This window comes from Piliocolobus tephrosceles, chromosome 2 (assembly GCF_002776525.5).
Source record: "Piliocolobus tephrosceles isolate RC106 chromosome 2, ASM277652v3, whole genome shotgun sequence".
Taxonomy (NCBI): Eukaryota; Metazoa; Chordata; class Mammalia; order Primates; family Cercopithecidae; genus Piliocolobus; species Piliocolobus tephrosceles.
This window is the reverse complement of record NC_045435.1, coordinates 164,053,467-164,069,337: the sequence shown is the minus strand read 5'-3', so window position 1 is coordinate 164,069,337 and position 15,871 is coordinate 164,053,467. Positions and strand designations below refer to the sequence as shown.

Sequence of the window (15,871 nt, the reverse complement as noted above, 5' to 3'; positions counted from 1 at the left end):
TCCTTCCTTCCTTCCTTCCTTCCTTCCTTCCTTCCTTCCTTCCTTCCTTCCTTCCTTCCTTCCTTTCTTTCTGTCTTTCTTCTTTTTCTTTTTGAGACAGAGTCTTGCTCTGTCACTCAGGCTGGAATGCAGTGATATGATCTCGGCTCACCACAGCTTTCATCCCCCACCTCAGCTCAAGTGATCCTCCCATCTCAGCCTCTCAGAATGCTGGGATTACAGGTGAGGGCCACTGTGCCCAGCCCACCACACCTTTCTTTCTACCTCCTCATCTGGTGAATATTGACCCATCACCTAGGGAATTGTGGTTTCCCTTGTCCAAACTACCAAAATAATATACATGGACATCTTTTGTGGTCTTCAGATTTTCTACCTTGCATTAAGAGCATCTCTTCTCTACTGTACCAAGGACACTCTGGAACAGCAGCATTGCCTTCTATATTTGTATCTTTCTTAGCACTGAGCACAATATCTTGCATAAACTAGCCTTCAACAAATATTTGTTGAAAGAATACACAAATGAAAGTGACTCTTCTCGGCCGGGCGCGGTGGCTCAAGCCTGTAGTCCCAGCACTTTGGGAGGCCGAGACGGGCGGATCACGAGGTCAGCAGATCGAGACCATCCTGGCTAACATGGTGAAACCCCGTCTCTACTAAAAAATACAAAAAACTAGCCGGGCGAGGTGGCGGGCGCCTGTAGTCCCAGCTACTTGGGAGGCTGAGGCAGGAGAATGGCTTAAACCTGGGAGGCGGAACTTGCAGTGAGCTGAGATCCGTCCACTGCACTCCAGCCTGGGCGGCAGAGCAAGACTCCGTCTCAAAAAAAAAAAAAAAAAAAAAGAAAGTGACTCTTCTCAAGAACTCTAATATTTACTCAGAAACATTAACTCTAAGAAGGTTTTAGAGGGTCCTCTTCAGCCATGCCTTGATAAGGTGCAAGGAAACTGGACATGCAACCCCCTCAACCCTCCCCATCTTTGCTTCCCTCAGCTGACAGCAGTAAGAGCCCTGCAGGAATTCCAGCCTTACTTGCAGTAATCGAGGACAAGAGAATGCAAACTACTGAACTGCAGAGCCTTCCCAAGTCGCTCTAGAGACCACAGATCCATTTTGCAATCAATGATTTCTAGGGTGGTAAACGGGCAGGTGGTGTGCCCCTTCGATTCCAGAAGCAAAGCCTAAGAATGCAGGATATAAAAAATGCTTACATAATGATGACAACTATGCTCTGTGCTTTAAAATGTTGCTTACAAGTCCATCATGTTAATTACCTCAACATTTTCACCCCAAGATAACTTTCTAATTATCTGAGGAAAAGGTGGCATGAAAATAAAATACTTTCCCTTTGAAACAAAGAGTCATTGAAGAATTACAAGGGAAACATCAAGCTTTATAAAGAGATAAGATATATTGCAGATTATTATTTTAGATGTTTTTATGGGCTAACTTGTGCCCCCCACCCAAATTCTTATGTGGGAATCCTAACCCCCGGTTCCTCCGAATGTGACTGTATTTGGAGATAGGGTATTTAAAGAGGTAATTAAGTTAAAATGAGGTCATTAGAGTAAGCCTTAACCCAATATGACTGGTGTCCTTATAAGAAGAGTACGCTTGGACACTCACGTACAGAGGGAAGACCGGGGAAGACACAGGAAGAAGGTGGCCATCTGCAAGCCAATGAGAGAGACCTCAGAAGAAACCAACCCTGTCAAGTTTTTCTTTTTCTTTTGAGACAGGGTCTCCCTCTGTCACCCAGCCTACGGTACAGTGGTGCTATCACAGCTCACTGCAGCCTTGACTTCCTGGGGTCAAGCGATCCTCCTGCCTCAGCCTCCTGAGTAGCTGGGACTACAGGCATGTGCCACCACGCCTGGCTAATTTTGTTTTTTGTAGAGACAGGAGTCTCGCTTTGTTGCCCACACTGGTCTTGAACTTCTGGGCTCAAATGATCCCCTCCCCTTGGCCCTTCAAAATGCTGGGATTACAGGCGTGAACTGCTGCACCTGGCCCAACCCTGTCAACTTGATAAGACTAGCCTCCAGGGCTGTGAGAAAATAAATTTCTGCTCGTTAATCCACCCAGTCTGTGGTACTTTGTTATGGCAGCCTGAGGAGACTATAACAGATGCTGATGTTCTAATGAGCAAATTTATCCTCCTATGGTTGTGTTATTTATTTTATTTTATTTTATTTTAATTTTTTTTTTTGAGATGGCATCTCCCTCTGTCGCCCAGGCTGGAGTGCAGTGGTGCAATCTCAGCTCACTGCAACCTCGGCCTCCTGGGTTCAAGTGACTCATGCCTCCCGAGTAGCTGGGTCTACAGGTGCTGCCACCATGCCCAGTTGAATTTTGTATTTTTTGGTAGGAATCGGGTTTCATTATGTTGATCAGGCTGGTCTCAAACTCCTGACCTCAAGTGATCCACCTGCCTTGTCCTCCCAAAGTGCTGGGATTACAGGCGTGAGCCACCTCACCTGGCCTGGTTGTGTAATTTTTTAGTAGAGAGGTGTGACGACTATGCCAATCTTCTAATAATTAAATTAAAATGATAATAGTTAAATTATCTGTCATTCATAGTCCTAAATATTATTAGGAGTTGGAGGTCCACTGTGAACTGGACTGTGCAGATTCAGCAACTAGGAGCTCCTCATATGGAAGCATCTGGATTGGAGCCAACACATGAGCACTGGAGCCAGCCCAGGTTCCCACAGTTTCCTGTGCTGAGGGCCCAGGGCCAGGTCATTTCCTGTGGTAACAGCGGATACCAATGACAGTTAAATCCCCACCTAATGAAAGGAGAGGGTATTTAAAAATGTAAATCAGGAGAATGTCGTGAATAGGTCACCTTTTAGCAATTAGAGCCATCACAACCTGAGGATCCCTTCCGTTCAGAATTTCAGCCTAGAAGAGGCTTTGGTGGAGTTTGGAGAATTCAGTTTTTTGAGGTAATGACATGGTCAGATATAGGATTCCAAATTATACCTTGGCAGAGATTAAAAAGGCACTTGCAACCTTAACTACAGAGCTGGTGCCCAAGGCCTCTTTAATGAGAGGTGCCTCCTTTGAGTGCTGGATTGGATGCCGCAAGCCGTGTTTCTGACAGAGGAGACAATGGGGCATGTCAGTGCCTATGTTAACATCAGTCTGTGCTAAATAGGCTCTTGAATGGGTGCTAAAGCTCCTAATCAGAGGTTTGTGCATCTCCTTCGGCACTAGTACTGCCGTGGGCAAGGACCATGCTATCCAAGATAGAATTCCTCAGCAGGCCCCAGATTAGCAAGAGGGCTACATTTAAGGAAATATTAAGGATCACTTTTAACATGCATGGACAGCATCTTATTTCCAGCTTGAGTGGACTCAGTACCCCGACTGACGCTCTGAATAAAAGCAACTAAAATCGCAGGATACATATTTAAAGTAACTTTAAAAATGTATTTCTTTTCTTTTTTTTTTTGAGACGTAGTCTCGCTCTGTTGCCAGGCTGGAGTGCAGTGGTGCAATCTCAGCTCACTGCAAGCTCTGCCTCCCGGGTTCAAGCGATTCTCCTGTCTTAGCCTCCTGAGTAGCTGGGATTACAGGTGCCCACCACCACGCCCAGCTAATTTTTGTATTTTTAGTGGAGACAGGGTTTCACCATGTTGGTCAGGATGGTCTTGATCTCCTGACCTTGTGATCCGCCCTCCTCGGCCTCCCAAAGTGCTGGGATTACAGGCGTGAGCCACCGTGCCCGGCCAAAAAATGTATTTCTTAGCTGTGGTAAAATGCACATAACATTTACCACCTTAGCCATTTTTAAGTATACAGTTCAGTGGCATGAAGCATTCACATTGTTGTACAATCCTAACCACCATCCATCTCCAGAACTCTTTCCATCTTACAAAACTGAAACTCTACTTATTAAACAATAACTCCCTATTCTCTTTCAGCAGACCCTGGTAACCACCATTCTATTTTCTCTCTCTATAAATCTGACTACTCTAGGTCCATCATGTAAGTGGAATTCTACAGTATTTGTCATTTTGTGACTGGCTTATTCACTTAGCACAATGTCCTCAAGGTTCATCTCATGCTGCAACATGTGTCAGAGTTTCCTTCCTTTTTAAGGCTGAATAATATTCCATTGTCTGTGTACACCACGTTTTGTTTATTCATTCATCTGGGGTTGCTTTCACCTTTTGACTATCATGAATAATGGAGCTGTCAATATGGTATAGCAATCTCTCTTTGAGATCCTGCTTTTAATTATTTGGGGCATATATTCACAAGTGGTATTGCTGGATTATATGGTCATTCTATTTTTAATTTTTTGAGGAACCATCATACTCTTTTCCATACTGGCTACACCATTTTACATTGCCACCAACAATGCACAAGGTTCCAACTTTTCCTTATCCTTGCCAACACTTGTTATTTTTTTTTTGATAGTGAGGTTGGCATGTCATTGTGCTTTTGATTTGCATTTCCTTAGTGATTAGTGATGTTGAACATCTTTTCATGCGTGTATTGGCCATTTGTATATCTTCTCTGATGAATGTCTATTTATATTCCTTGCCTATTTTAAATCAGGTTGTGGCCAGGCATGGTGGCTCACCCCTGTAATCCCAGCACTTTGGGAGGCCAAAGCAGGTGGATTGCTCAAGGTCAGGAGTTCGAGACCAGCCTGGCCAACATGGTAAAACCATGTCTCTACTAAAAATATTTTTTAAAAAATTAGCCTGGCATGGTGGTGCGCACCTGTAGTCTCAACTACTTGGGAGACTGAGGCACGAGTATCACTTGAACCTGAGACGTGGAGGTTGCAGTGAGCTGAGATAGGTCACACCATTGCACTTCAGCCTGGGTGACAGAGAGACACTATCTCAAAAAAAAAAAAAAAAAAAAGGCCGGGCGCGGTGGCACAAGCCTGTAATCCCAGCACTTTGGGAGGCCGAGACGGGCGGATCACGAGGTCAGGAGATCGAGACCATCCTGGCTAACACGGTGAAACCCCGTCTCTACTAAAAATACAAAAAACTAGCCGGGCGAGGTGGCGGGCGCCTGTAGTCCCAGCTACTCCGGAGGCTGAGGCAGGAGAATGGCGTAAACCCGGGAGGCGGAGCTTGCAGTGAGCTGAGATCTGGCCACTGCACTCCAGCTCGGGCGACAGAGCAAGACTCCGTCTCAAAAAAAAAAAAAAAATCAGGTTGCTTGCTGTTTTGTTGTTGAGTTGTAACAGTTTATTTTTCTTTTTTCCTTTTTTTTTTTCATGACAGAGTTTCACTCTGTCACCCAGGCTGGAGTACAATGGTGTGATCTCAGCTCACTGCAACCTCCACCTCCCATGCTCAGGCAATCCTCCCGCTTCAGCCTCCTGAGCAGCTGTGACTAAAGGTGCATGCCAGCATGCCAGGCTAATTTTTTTGTAGAGATAGGATTTCACCACATTGCCAGGCTAGTCTTGAACTCTTGGACTCAAACAGTCTGCTTGCCTCAGCCTCCTGAAGTGCTGGGATTACAGACATGAGCCACCACACCCGGCCAAGTTATAGCAGTTTTTTTTTTCTTTTTTCTTTTTTTTACATATAGATTCTAGATGTTAACTCTTTATCAGATATGTAACTTGCAATTATTTTTCCCATTGCATAAGTTTGCCTCTTCACTTCATTGATTACGTCCTTTGTTGCATGGAAGTTTTACATTTTGATGTAGTCCAATTTATCTACTTTTTCTTTTGTTTGCCTGTGCCTTTGGTGTCATTTCCAAGAAATAACTGCCAAATCCAAGGTGATGAAGCTTTTCCTCTATGTTTTCTTCTAAGGATTAAAAAAAATCTCTTTTTAAAATGTGTCGATTGGCTGGCAGTGTAGCAAGGAATACCCAAAGGTCAATGAATGAGAGAAAGTGGGAGCCCAGTGAGGTATGCAGAGCGTTGACATCAGCTTTTCCTTTGAGAGCATCACTCAAACAGTAGTTGGTTTTCATGGATCGTGGCGTCCAGGGAATAGGAGATAAAGTCATAGCCACTGGAGACAAGGAGTCCCTCAGAAAATGCTGCATGAAGTTATGACCCCAAATACAAAGTGGGCCATAGTTTTATTCTCTTCGAGTAAGGATAACTAGAAATAAAAACCTAATCTCCTTTTTCCCAAAGGACCTTAGGGAAAATTGCCTATCTCAGACTGATAAATATAAGGAAAAAATATATCCCCTGAGAATTCACAAACTAGTTCTAATACAGTTTTGCACCCTGTGTTAATTAACCATCTGGATGGTTCAAATAAATCACAGGTCAAGAATTTAATTTAATGTAACCCTGGGATGGTAGCACCCAGAGTGAATGGCAGACACAAATTCAAGCCCTGAAGAGGAAGCTATCTTCAAACCAGAGCTTAGGAAATTGCCACAACCATTTTCCCAGGAAATATGAGTTAACAGTAAAAAAGAAATCACAAAACACACAAATTGGTGTCACCATGAGTAAGAGCCAGTAGAAGCAAGAGATCACAATATCAGCCCTAAATAATTCAGATTATTGAAACTATTAGACAGAATACAAAATAACTTTAACACATTTCAAAGAAATAAAATAAGGGATTTTTTTTAGAAAGTGAGAGACTAGAAAATGACTACTGGTGTCCTTTCCTATTCTCTACTTCCTCCTTCTTCCCTAAAGATAATTTTGTGATAATCAAACATTATAGTTGTACCTGTTTTTTGAACTTTACATAAATGCAAGCATACAATATTCATTCTTTTGTATCTCTCATCATTTGTATGACATTATGTTTGTGAGAGTCATCATACTTTATTTTTATATAGCTACAGTTAGTTCATTGTCATTGCTACCTAGTGTTCCACTATATGAATATGCCACAATTTATTTGTTTATTCTATTGTTGATGGAAATTTGGGTTGTTTCCAGTTCTTGATTTCCACGAACACTTTTCTATGAATCTCCTGGTGCCCATGTACATACATTCATGTTGGATATATACCGAGAGTGGAACTGCTGGATCACAGACTTTGCAATCAGTAGATATTGCAATACAGTTTTCCAAGGTGACTGTGTGAATATACACTCCCACCACAGTGTATAAAAATTCCAGTTGCTCCACTTCCTCACCAACACATGATGATGTACTTGTATTTTCACTATTTCAGTGGCTGTGTATTGGCATATCTTCATGTTTTTTATTTGAATTCCACTCATTCCTAATGAGGTGGAGCACCTCTTACTATTTTTATTGGCTATTTGATGGGTTTTTGTGTGTGTGTATTAAGTGCCCATTCAAGTTTCTTGACCATGTTTCTATTGGATAATTTGTCTTTTTCTTAATGATGTGTGGGAGTTATATATACATCCTGCCTAAGAATCCTTTTCGATTATATATGTAGCAAATATCTTTTCCAGTTCTGTGGCTTGCCTTTTCACTCTCTGCATGGTGATTCTTGATGAAGGAAAGTTATTAGTTTTAATGCAGTCTAACTTAGTCAATCTTTTCTTTTATGATTAGTGCTCTTTGTGTACTTTTAAAAAAGTGTTTCTCCACTCCAAAGTTATGATGATATTTTCTTATATTATCTTCTAGAAACTTTATTGTTTTGTCTTTCAATTCTGTAATCCACCAGCCTTGATTTGGGGGTATGATGTGAAGTAGGGGCCAAGCTTCTTTGTCACTCACATTTATCTCCAGTGGTCTCATTATCATTGATTGAAAAGACCATCTTTTCCTCAATACCATGCATTGTCATCTTTGTCAATAATTAAATGTCCATATAGGTAAGACTTTGTTTCCAGCCTTTTTATTCTTTCCCATTGGTTTATTTATCTATACTTATAGCAATATTACACTATCTTAATTTCTGTAGCTCTATAAGAAGTGTTTAATATCTGTTAGAGAAAATTCTCCAACTGCATTCTTCGTGTTCAAGATTGTCTTTCTTATTCTTCGCCACTTATATCTCCATATAAAATTAACAGTCAGTTCTTTTAAGTTCTATAAGAAAGCCATTTTCATGGCTCTTTGATTCTCCCTGCACCTCCAACCTTCCATCTGGGATCATTTTTCTCTGAAGAATGTGCTTTAGTATTTCTTTTAGGGAAGATCTGCTTGTGACAAATTCTTCCAGTTTCTGTTGGTCTGACAATGCCTTTGTTTCACTTCCATTTTTGAAAAATATTTTTGTTGGGTATAGAATTCTTAGTTGACATTTTCCCTTCAGCATTTTGAAGATATTCTATTGGTAACTGACTTCCATTGTTTCTGTTGAAAAGTCAGATACCAGTTTTATTGCAGCTCCTTTGAAGGTAATGTGTTATTTCATTGACTAATTTTAATATTTTCTCTTTATCTTTGGTCTTTGATAGTGTTATTATGATGCTTCTAAATTGTCTTTGTGTTTAACCTTCTTGGGATTAATAACTCTATTTGGAGTTGTGGTTTATGTCTTGCACCAGTTTAGTTAAGTATTGTTTTTGCCCCATTCTCATTCTCTTCTCCTTCTGGGACTCAATTACACATATGTTCATCATCTCACTTATCTACATTGTCTCTTTTTTTTTTTTTTTTGAGACAGGGTCTTGCTCTGTTGTCCAGGTTGGAGTGCAATGGTGTGGTCATGGCTTACTGTAGCCTCCACCGCCTGAGCTCAAGCAATCTTCCTTTCTCTGCTTCCTGAGTAGCTGGGACTACAGGCATGTGCCACCACATCTGGCTCATTAATTTTGTTTTTTATATTTTTTTTAGAGATGAGGTCCTGCTATGTTGCTCAGGCTGGTCTCAAACTCATGGCCTCAAGTGTTACTCCCACTTTGGCCTCCCAAAGTGCTGGGATTATAGGCACAAGCCACAGTGACCAGCTTATCTACTTGTGTCTCTTACCTTTTCTTCTGACTTTTCTTTCTTTTATTATTTCATGCTTCATTCTTTCTGGATATTTTCTTCTGATCTGTCCTTTTTTAAACTAATTATCTCTCTACATCTATCAAAAATGCTGTTAAACCCATTTAGTAAGATTTTAGGGTGGGCATGGTGGCTCATGCCTGTAACCCCAGCACTTTGGGAGACTGAGGTGGATGGATCCCCTGAGGTCAGGAATTCGAGACCAGCCTAGCCAAAATGGCAAAACCCTGTCTCTACTAAAAATCCAAAAGTTAGCCAGGCCTGGTGGCACACGCCTGTGGTCCCAGCTGCTGGGGAGGCTGAGGCAGGAGAATCGCTTGAACCTAGAAGGTGGAGGCTGCAATGAGCCGTGATCATGCCACTGCACTCCAGCCTGGGCAACAGAATGAGACTGTCTCAAAAACAAACAAACGAACAAACAAACCCCCACAAACTTGTTTACAGGTATAATTTGTAATTTGAGGCATAAGACATTGTAATTGTCTTCCAGGGGTTATTTTCATATGCTTCTGGACCCATGAGGGCACCAGCAATCCAGCCTCCTTCAATCTAATTTTAGGACTTGAGATTATCAGAAATCAATCTATAGTCCCTTGAGGACCTGTCTACCTGCAGTTTGGCTTTCTTCTTAGGCTATGACCCTTCATGGTCTCAAATCAAAGCACAAGAAAATGTATTAGGGCTTCCCCAGAAAGTCTGTGTCTCCTAACATTGGAAAGATTGTCAAAAGCTCTGTTAAGTTTCTCAGCTTCTCAGCTGCCTTGTAACAAATCAAATGCCTGTAGACATAATTGCCTCTGTGATGTTCTCCTGCCTGGGTCTCCTCCCAGACTCTTTTGGATTCCGTGCCTAATATGTATGTGTGTGTGTGTGTGCACGTGTGTGTGTGTGTGTGTCTTCAGTGAAAGAGTTGCTCTGAATTATCTGATTTGCCCTTTTCAGAAGTAAAGTCCTATATATGACTTCTCACTAGTAATAACAGAAGTTTGGTTTTTTAAAAAAATAGTTAATCTGCTGGGTGCTGAGGTGGGTGAATCACCTGAGGTTGGGAGTTTGAGACCAGCCTGGCCAACATAGTGAAACCCTGTCTCTACTAAAAATACAAAAATTGGCTGGACTCACTCCTGTAATCCCAGCACTTTGGGAGGCCGAGGCGGGCGGATCACTTGAGGTAAGGAGTTTGAGATGAGCCTGGCCAACATGGCAAAACCCCGTGCCTACTAAAAACACAAAAATTAGGCCAGGCGCGGTGGCTCACGCCTGTAATCCCAGCACTTTGGGAGGCCGAGGCGGGCGGATCATGAGGTCAGGAGATTGAGACCATCTTGGCTAACACGGTGAAACACTGTGTCTACTAAAAAATACAAAAAATTAGCTGGGCATAGTGACAGGCGCCTGTAGTCCCAGCTACTCAGGAGGCTGAGGCAGGAGAATGACTTGAACCTGGGAGGTGGAGGTTGCAGTGAGCCGAGATCACGCCACTGCACTCCAGCCTGGGCAACAGAGCCAGACTCTGTCTCAAAAAAAAAAAAAAAAAAAAAACCACACACACACACACACACACAAATATTAGCCAGGTGTGGTGGCACACACCTGTAGTCCCAGCTACTTGGGAGGCTGAGGCAGGACAATCGCTCGAACCTGGGAGGCAGAGCTTGCAGTAAGCTGAGATCTTGCCAACTGCACTCCAGCCTGGGCAATAAAGCGATACTCCGTCTCAAAAAAAAAAAAAAAAATTAGTCAAGTGTGGTGGTGGGTGCCTATAATCCCAGGTACTGGGGAGGCTGAGGCAGGAGAATTGCTTGAACCTGGCAGGTGGAGGTTGCAGTGAGCTGAGATCAGGCCACTGCACTCCAGCCTGGACAACACAGTGAGACTCTGTCTCAAAAAAAAAGTTAATCTATAATTGTATCCCCAGTAAAACTACCTTTCAAGAATGAAGGTTATTTATGTGTGATACAGCAGTCAAAATTTATAAACATGGAGAAATCTTGACAACCTAAAGTGAGTAAAAGAGTGAGTCACGAAATCATACACACAGTGTAATTCCATCTTTGTAAATAAACACATGCATGCGTGTGTAATAATATATTTGTCAATATTTGCTAATTTTAAGCCTTTAAAAAATATATTACATTTGGGTCATGGGTCCATGGATGTCAGTTCTAATATTTTCTCCATTTTTATGTTTGAAATATTTAACTTAAAATATAGTGTTGGTTTTTGTTTTGTTTTAGAGAAAACCTTGTAGCATATCAGTCAGCAACCACATGAACTACAGCTGGAACACATGATATAATATGCTTATATTCAATTCTAAGGTTTGAAGAAATATTTTTAAGACCGTAACTCACAAGTCTGGCAATCTCTGGGTTGCTCAGTGGAAGGCCCCAGATGCAGATCTCTTTCGCCAGTGTGTAACACTTATCTTGAATTGTCATGAGCAAAGGTTCCAAGGAAACTGGTAGGATTCTTGGTGGGGAGTCATCAGATCTTACAAGCATAAACTGGAGTGTAAGAAAAAAACAACATCACAGTGGATATCGTAAAGAGAAGTCTATGCATCTGAATATGTGGAAAAGGAATATTCTCATTAGACAACAACATTAGGAGAACATTTAAAATAGTATTAACTTTGGGCCAGGCACGCTGGCTCATGCCTATAATCCCAGCACTTTGGGAGGCCGAGGCGGGTGGATTACCTGAGGTCAGGAGTTCGAGACCAGCCTGACCAACATGATGAAAAATTAGCCTGGCGTCGTGGCACATGCCTGTAGTCCCAGCTACTCAGGAGGCCAAGGCAAGAGAATTGCTTGAACCTGGGAGGAGGAGGTTACAGTGAGCCGAGACATGCAACTGCACTCCAGCCTGGGCGACAGAGCAAGACTCTATCTAAAAAAAAAAGTAGTATTAACTTTGGATCAAGAGTGCATTGGAATGGTAATTAAAAATAAACTTATAAAGTTCCAGCCACGTACAAAGCTCCATGAAAAGTCCTATAGGGCAGAGATTTTTCTAGCAGGTTACTCAGGGTTATTGGGTCAGAAAATCAATCTAATTAGTTGCAACCAGCTCTTCCTTCCTTCCTTCCCTCCCTCCCTCCCTCCTTCCTTCCTTCCTTCCTTTGCTCCCTCCCTCCCCTCCCTTCCTCCCTCCCTTCCTCTTTCCCTTCCTCCCTCCCTTCTTCCTTCCTTCCTTCCTTCCAAGTCTCCCTCTGTCACCCAGACTGGAGGCAGCTCACTGCAGCCTCAAGCTCCCAGGCTCAAGCAATCCTCCTACCTCAGCCTACCAAGTAGCTGAGACTATAGGTGGGCGACACCACACTTGGCTAATTTTTTAATTTTTTGTAGAGACGAGTCTCACCATGTTGCCCAGGCTGGTCTCAAATTCCCGGCCTTAAGCAAACCTCCCACCTCAGCCTCCCAAAGCTCTGGGACTACAGGCCTGAGCCACCACACCCAGCCTCTTTTTTCTTCTTTAACAAAATAGAAAAGAAAGGAAATGGTCTGAGTGCCTCTTATGGAGTAAAAATAATAATGATTACCTCATGAGACTTTTATTTTAATGATATTCAAAATCATAATGGAGACCCCACCCAAGCAACCCACCCAACATAAACAGCCCTTATGGTGGTGCTGATGCAGGCTGACACTTACACATGGGGTCATGAGGTTAACTGGATTTCTGACAGTGACTGCAGTGAAACAAATAATTCAATATTGCTGAAGGGACTACTTTGAACAAGTTATGATTAGCCCTTATAATTAAGTAGTGGAGGTTGATTATAAGAACTGCAGTTTAAAAAAAAAATGACTTACGAACAATTTTACCACAAAAGGGCTAGTTCTGGGAAGGTCGTCCATTGGGATGAGCAGGGAGAAAATGGCAGGGACCCCAGCTAAGACACTGTGAAAGGAAGGATTAGAGAGACTGGGGGTGGATGAGGGAGGGCGGAGTGGGGGAGGTGCTGGGTGGAAGGAGGCTTGGAGGAAGGAAAGGAGAGAGGGAGCAGCAGCTGGGGAACTGGAAGTTCAGAGTACAGAGGGAAGAGTTGGGGCCTGGCCCAGCTGTGTTTGGGGCGCCAGGCTCCCCCGTCTGGTCTGTCAGGTACCCGCTTCCCAAGTTACCCATTTCATCTCGGTGCTGACCTCTCCTCTCCTCTTTCCCCCTCACATCCAAGCCCTAGATTTAATCTCAGAAAAGATATGACTTCAGAATATTTTCTGAAACGCAGTGCTTTTGGAGTCAGAATTCTGATTGCTGGTCTTCCTCCAAGTGAGCTGGCCTCAGGAGGGGAGGCGCAGGCGAGAGCAGGTCTGACCTCACGGCAGGGACGCATCAGCAGCCAAGAGAAGGAGGCCCTCACTTGAAGGGGTCAGTGGGGGTGGCTGAAGTGCCGGGAGCAGAGGTCCTGCAGTGATAACCAAAGTGCTGACTTTCAAGCTGGGCTTTCCAGATGTGGAGGAGGGCCGGTGGTCCTTCCAGGGAAGTGGTGTGAGAACAGGCCCTCTGGAAGGGATGGAGGGGCAGCCGTGGAGGTCAAAGGGGGAAGGGAGGAGAAGGGCTGAGCAGGCAAGCCAGGCTTTGGACTCCACTCAGTCAGGAATGCAGAGCGGGTGACACAGCCAGCTCTGGGTTTGCAAGTGAAACCACCTTTGCAAAAATTATAGCTGAGAAAATTATGACAGTGAAAGAAATCTGACCTGACCAACTCCTTCTTGCTTTTAACCTTCAAACTGTCCTTGCTTATTCCTGGGCACAGGCCAGACTAACTTAGGGAGGACCTTAGTTTATGTTAATAGATTAACTTTCAAACAAAGACAATAACAACCCTTTCCCAAAACAAACCCCCTTCTCGACTAGGGACTAGACTGTCTTTGCAGGACTAACAAATTAGCCACAAGATTAGAAATTATGGTTTAGGAGTCACTGTTGTAAAACCTGAGCTCAGTACTTGAGATAGTTTGCAGGCCCTGTGTTCCAAAGCACCAGCTGGCACCACTCAGATGGATGAGCTGCCTCATCTGGTCTTGTGGACCCTACCCAGGAACTGACTCAGTGCGAGAGGACAGCTTCAACTCCCTATGATTTCATCTTCAACCTGACAGATCAGCATTCCCCACTTTGTGACCCCCTACCCACCAAGTTACCCTTAAAAACCTCAATCCTGAATTTTTGGAGAGACTGATTTGAGTAATAACTTCGTCTTTTGCATGGCGTGGCTGGCCTGGTGTCAAACTCTTTTTTTACTACAATGCTGTGGTCTTTATTTGTGCAGCGGGCAGGAAGAACCCCTTGGGAGGTTACGCAAGGACTGAGGACCCATGTGGCTCGGGAGTAAACCCTAGCCAGTTCATTTTAGAGAAGAGTAAGAAAACAAGACCGTACACTCACCTTCCTGAGCACCTGGTCACTGTCAATGCTGCTTTTCAGGTCACTTTTGATGGCTGCACACACAGACGTCTGAGACTGCGCACAGTGCTTCTCATACGTTTTCAGAAACTTTTGAAGAATCAAAACGATAGGCAGGGGAGCCCGTTTAGATTTGTGTTTTCCTTCATTTGCTCTTGGCATTGTTTTATAGTGTTAGATTTCTCTTGGATTCTGAAAACAGTAACTTGAAACCCAACATACAGGTGTCTTTTTAAGGAGCAGAACATACTTCATCCACTAAAAACATTAGGAAAATATTGCTGCATAATCTTCTCTGAAAATCTTGAGGTGCTTCATTTATCTTAAAATGGGACTAAGGAGTCAAAATGGAGACCGTTGGAAGGAATTGTTCAATTTCCAATTTCTCTATTCATGGGTCCACGTCATTCTTTTAGATTCTTCAAAATAGGGGTAATAGCCGCTAGAACTCAGTTATAAAGGAATGCAATTAACATTAATACTGGTTACTAAAAATTCCCAAGAACATACTGATTTTTAAATGGCATAGTTCCCTTTACAGACACAATTCTTGCCAGACAGTAATATATCATGGTGGTGAAGAACGTGGACTTTGGAGATGACTGGGTCTGGACTTCAGTCTTGTCTCTACCACTTGACCCACTGGGTAGCCTGAGATAAATTATGAGGCCTCTTCAAGTTTCCATTTCCCTATCTGTAAAATGGATTATGAGCCACAGTGATGTTTTTGAAATGTAAATCAGGTCATATAACTCTTCTGCTTAAATCTCTACAGAGGCTTCCCACTACATTTATCTCTAATGAATTTATTATATGCTTATTCTACCAGCTATTGAGAGAGGTATATGAATGTTAATTCATCTATCTCTGCTGTTAATTCTGCCAACATCTGTTTTATATATTTGAAGCTATGTTATTAGGTGTCTATACATTTGAAACTGATATATCTTCCTGAGGAGCTAACTCTTTTGTTATTATTTAATATTCCTGTTTATCTCTAGTAATGCTTTGCACTTTCAAGCCATGTTTCCCATACTGCACTGAGGTGCTTCGGGGCACTGCCCTAGATTTACAGGGCACTATAGGATAATTTAAATTTCAAGAGAAAGCCAGCAACATCTGTTAGATGCTATGTGAATTATTAGCTGGAAGTATTTTACAATTTCAAATTAGATCACACTTGTATTAGTATCCTATTTTTACATAGCAAATGATCCCATCATGGGTGAAGAGCATTCTGGAAAGGGGAATGAACCCAGTAGAATGTAGACATCCAGATACTAGGGTAAGGGAAAATCACAATATCATAGTTCTGGTTGGGACTTCACAGGTTGTCTAACCCAGGACGTTGAGTGCTAAAACCGGAAAAGCGCTAGGCAAACCAGGATCACTGTTAACTCTAGCAGTCCTCCTCCACTCATGGCCATCTCCCAGGTGTCCTCTCAGAAGTCTGTGCCCCAGTCTGCTGCCGCAGAGCAACCAGACTTGGCAGCTACAGAAAACTGTTTCTTGGGCGAGGTCAACCTTTTTTTCTTTTTCTTTCCTTTTTTTTTTTTTTTTTTTTTTTTTTTTTTTTT

The 15,871-nt window shown here is 42.8% G+C and overlaps 1 protein-coding gene across 1 annotated transcript in view; it reads right to left on the bottom strand.

Moving 5' to 3' along the window:
• The window catches only part of LOC113224798, a 64,846-nt gene extending 50,390 nt beyond the window's left edge, over positions 1–14,456 (bottom strand). The window contains exons 1-3 of the mRNA XM_026454199.1: positions 14,277–14,456; positions 11,237–11,389; positions 1,030–1,178 (exon numbers count right to left, since the gene is read on the bottom strand). Of these exons, the coding sequence (XP_026309984.1) occupies positions 1,030–1,178; positions 11,237–11,389; positions 14,277–14,456 (482 nt within the window). The remainder of the gene's footprint in view (positions 1–1,029; positions 1,179–11,236; positions 11,390–14,276) is intronic.
• Between the last annotated feature and the right edge of the window lie 1,415 nt (positions 14,457–15,871).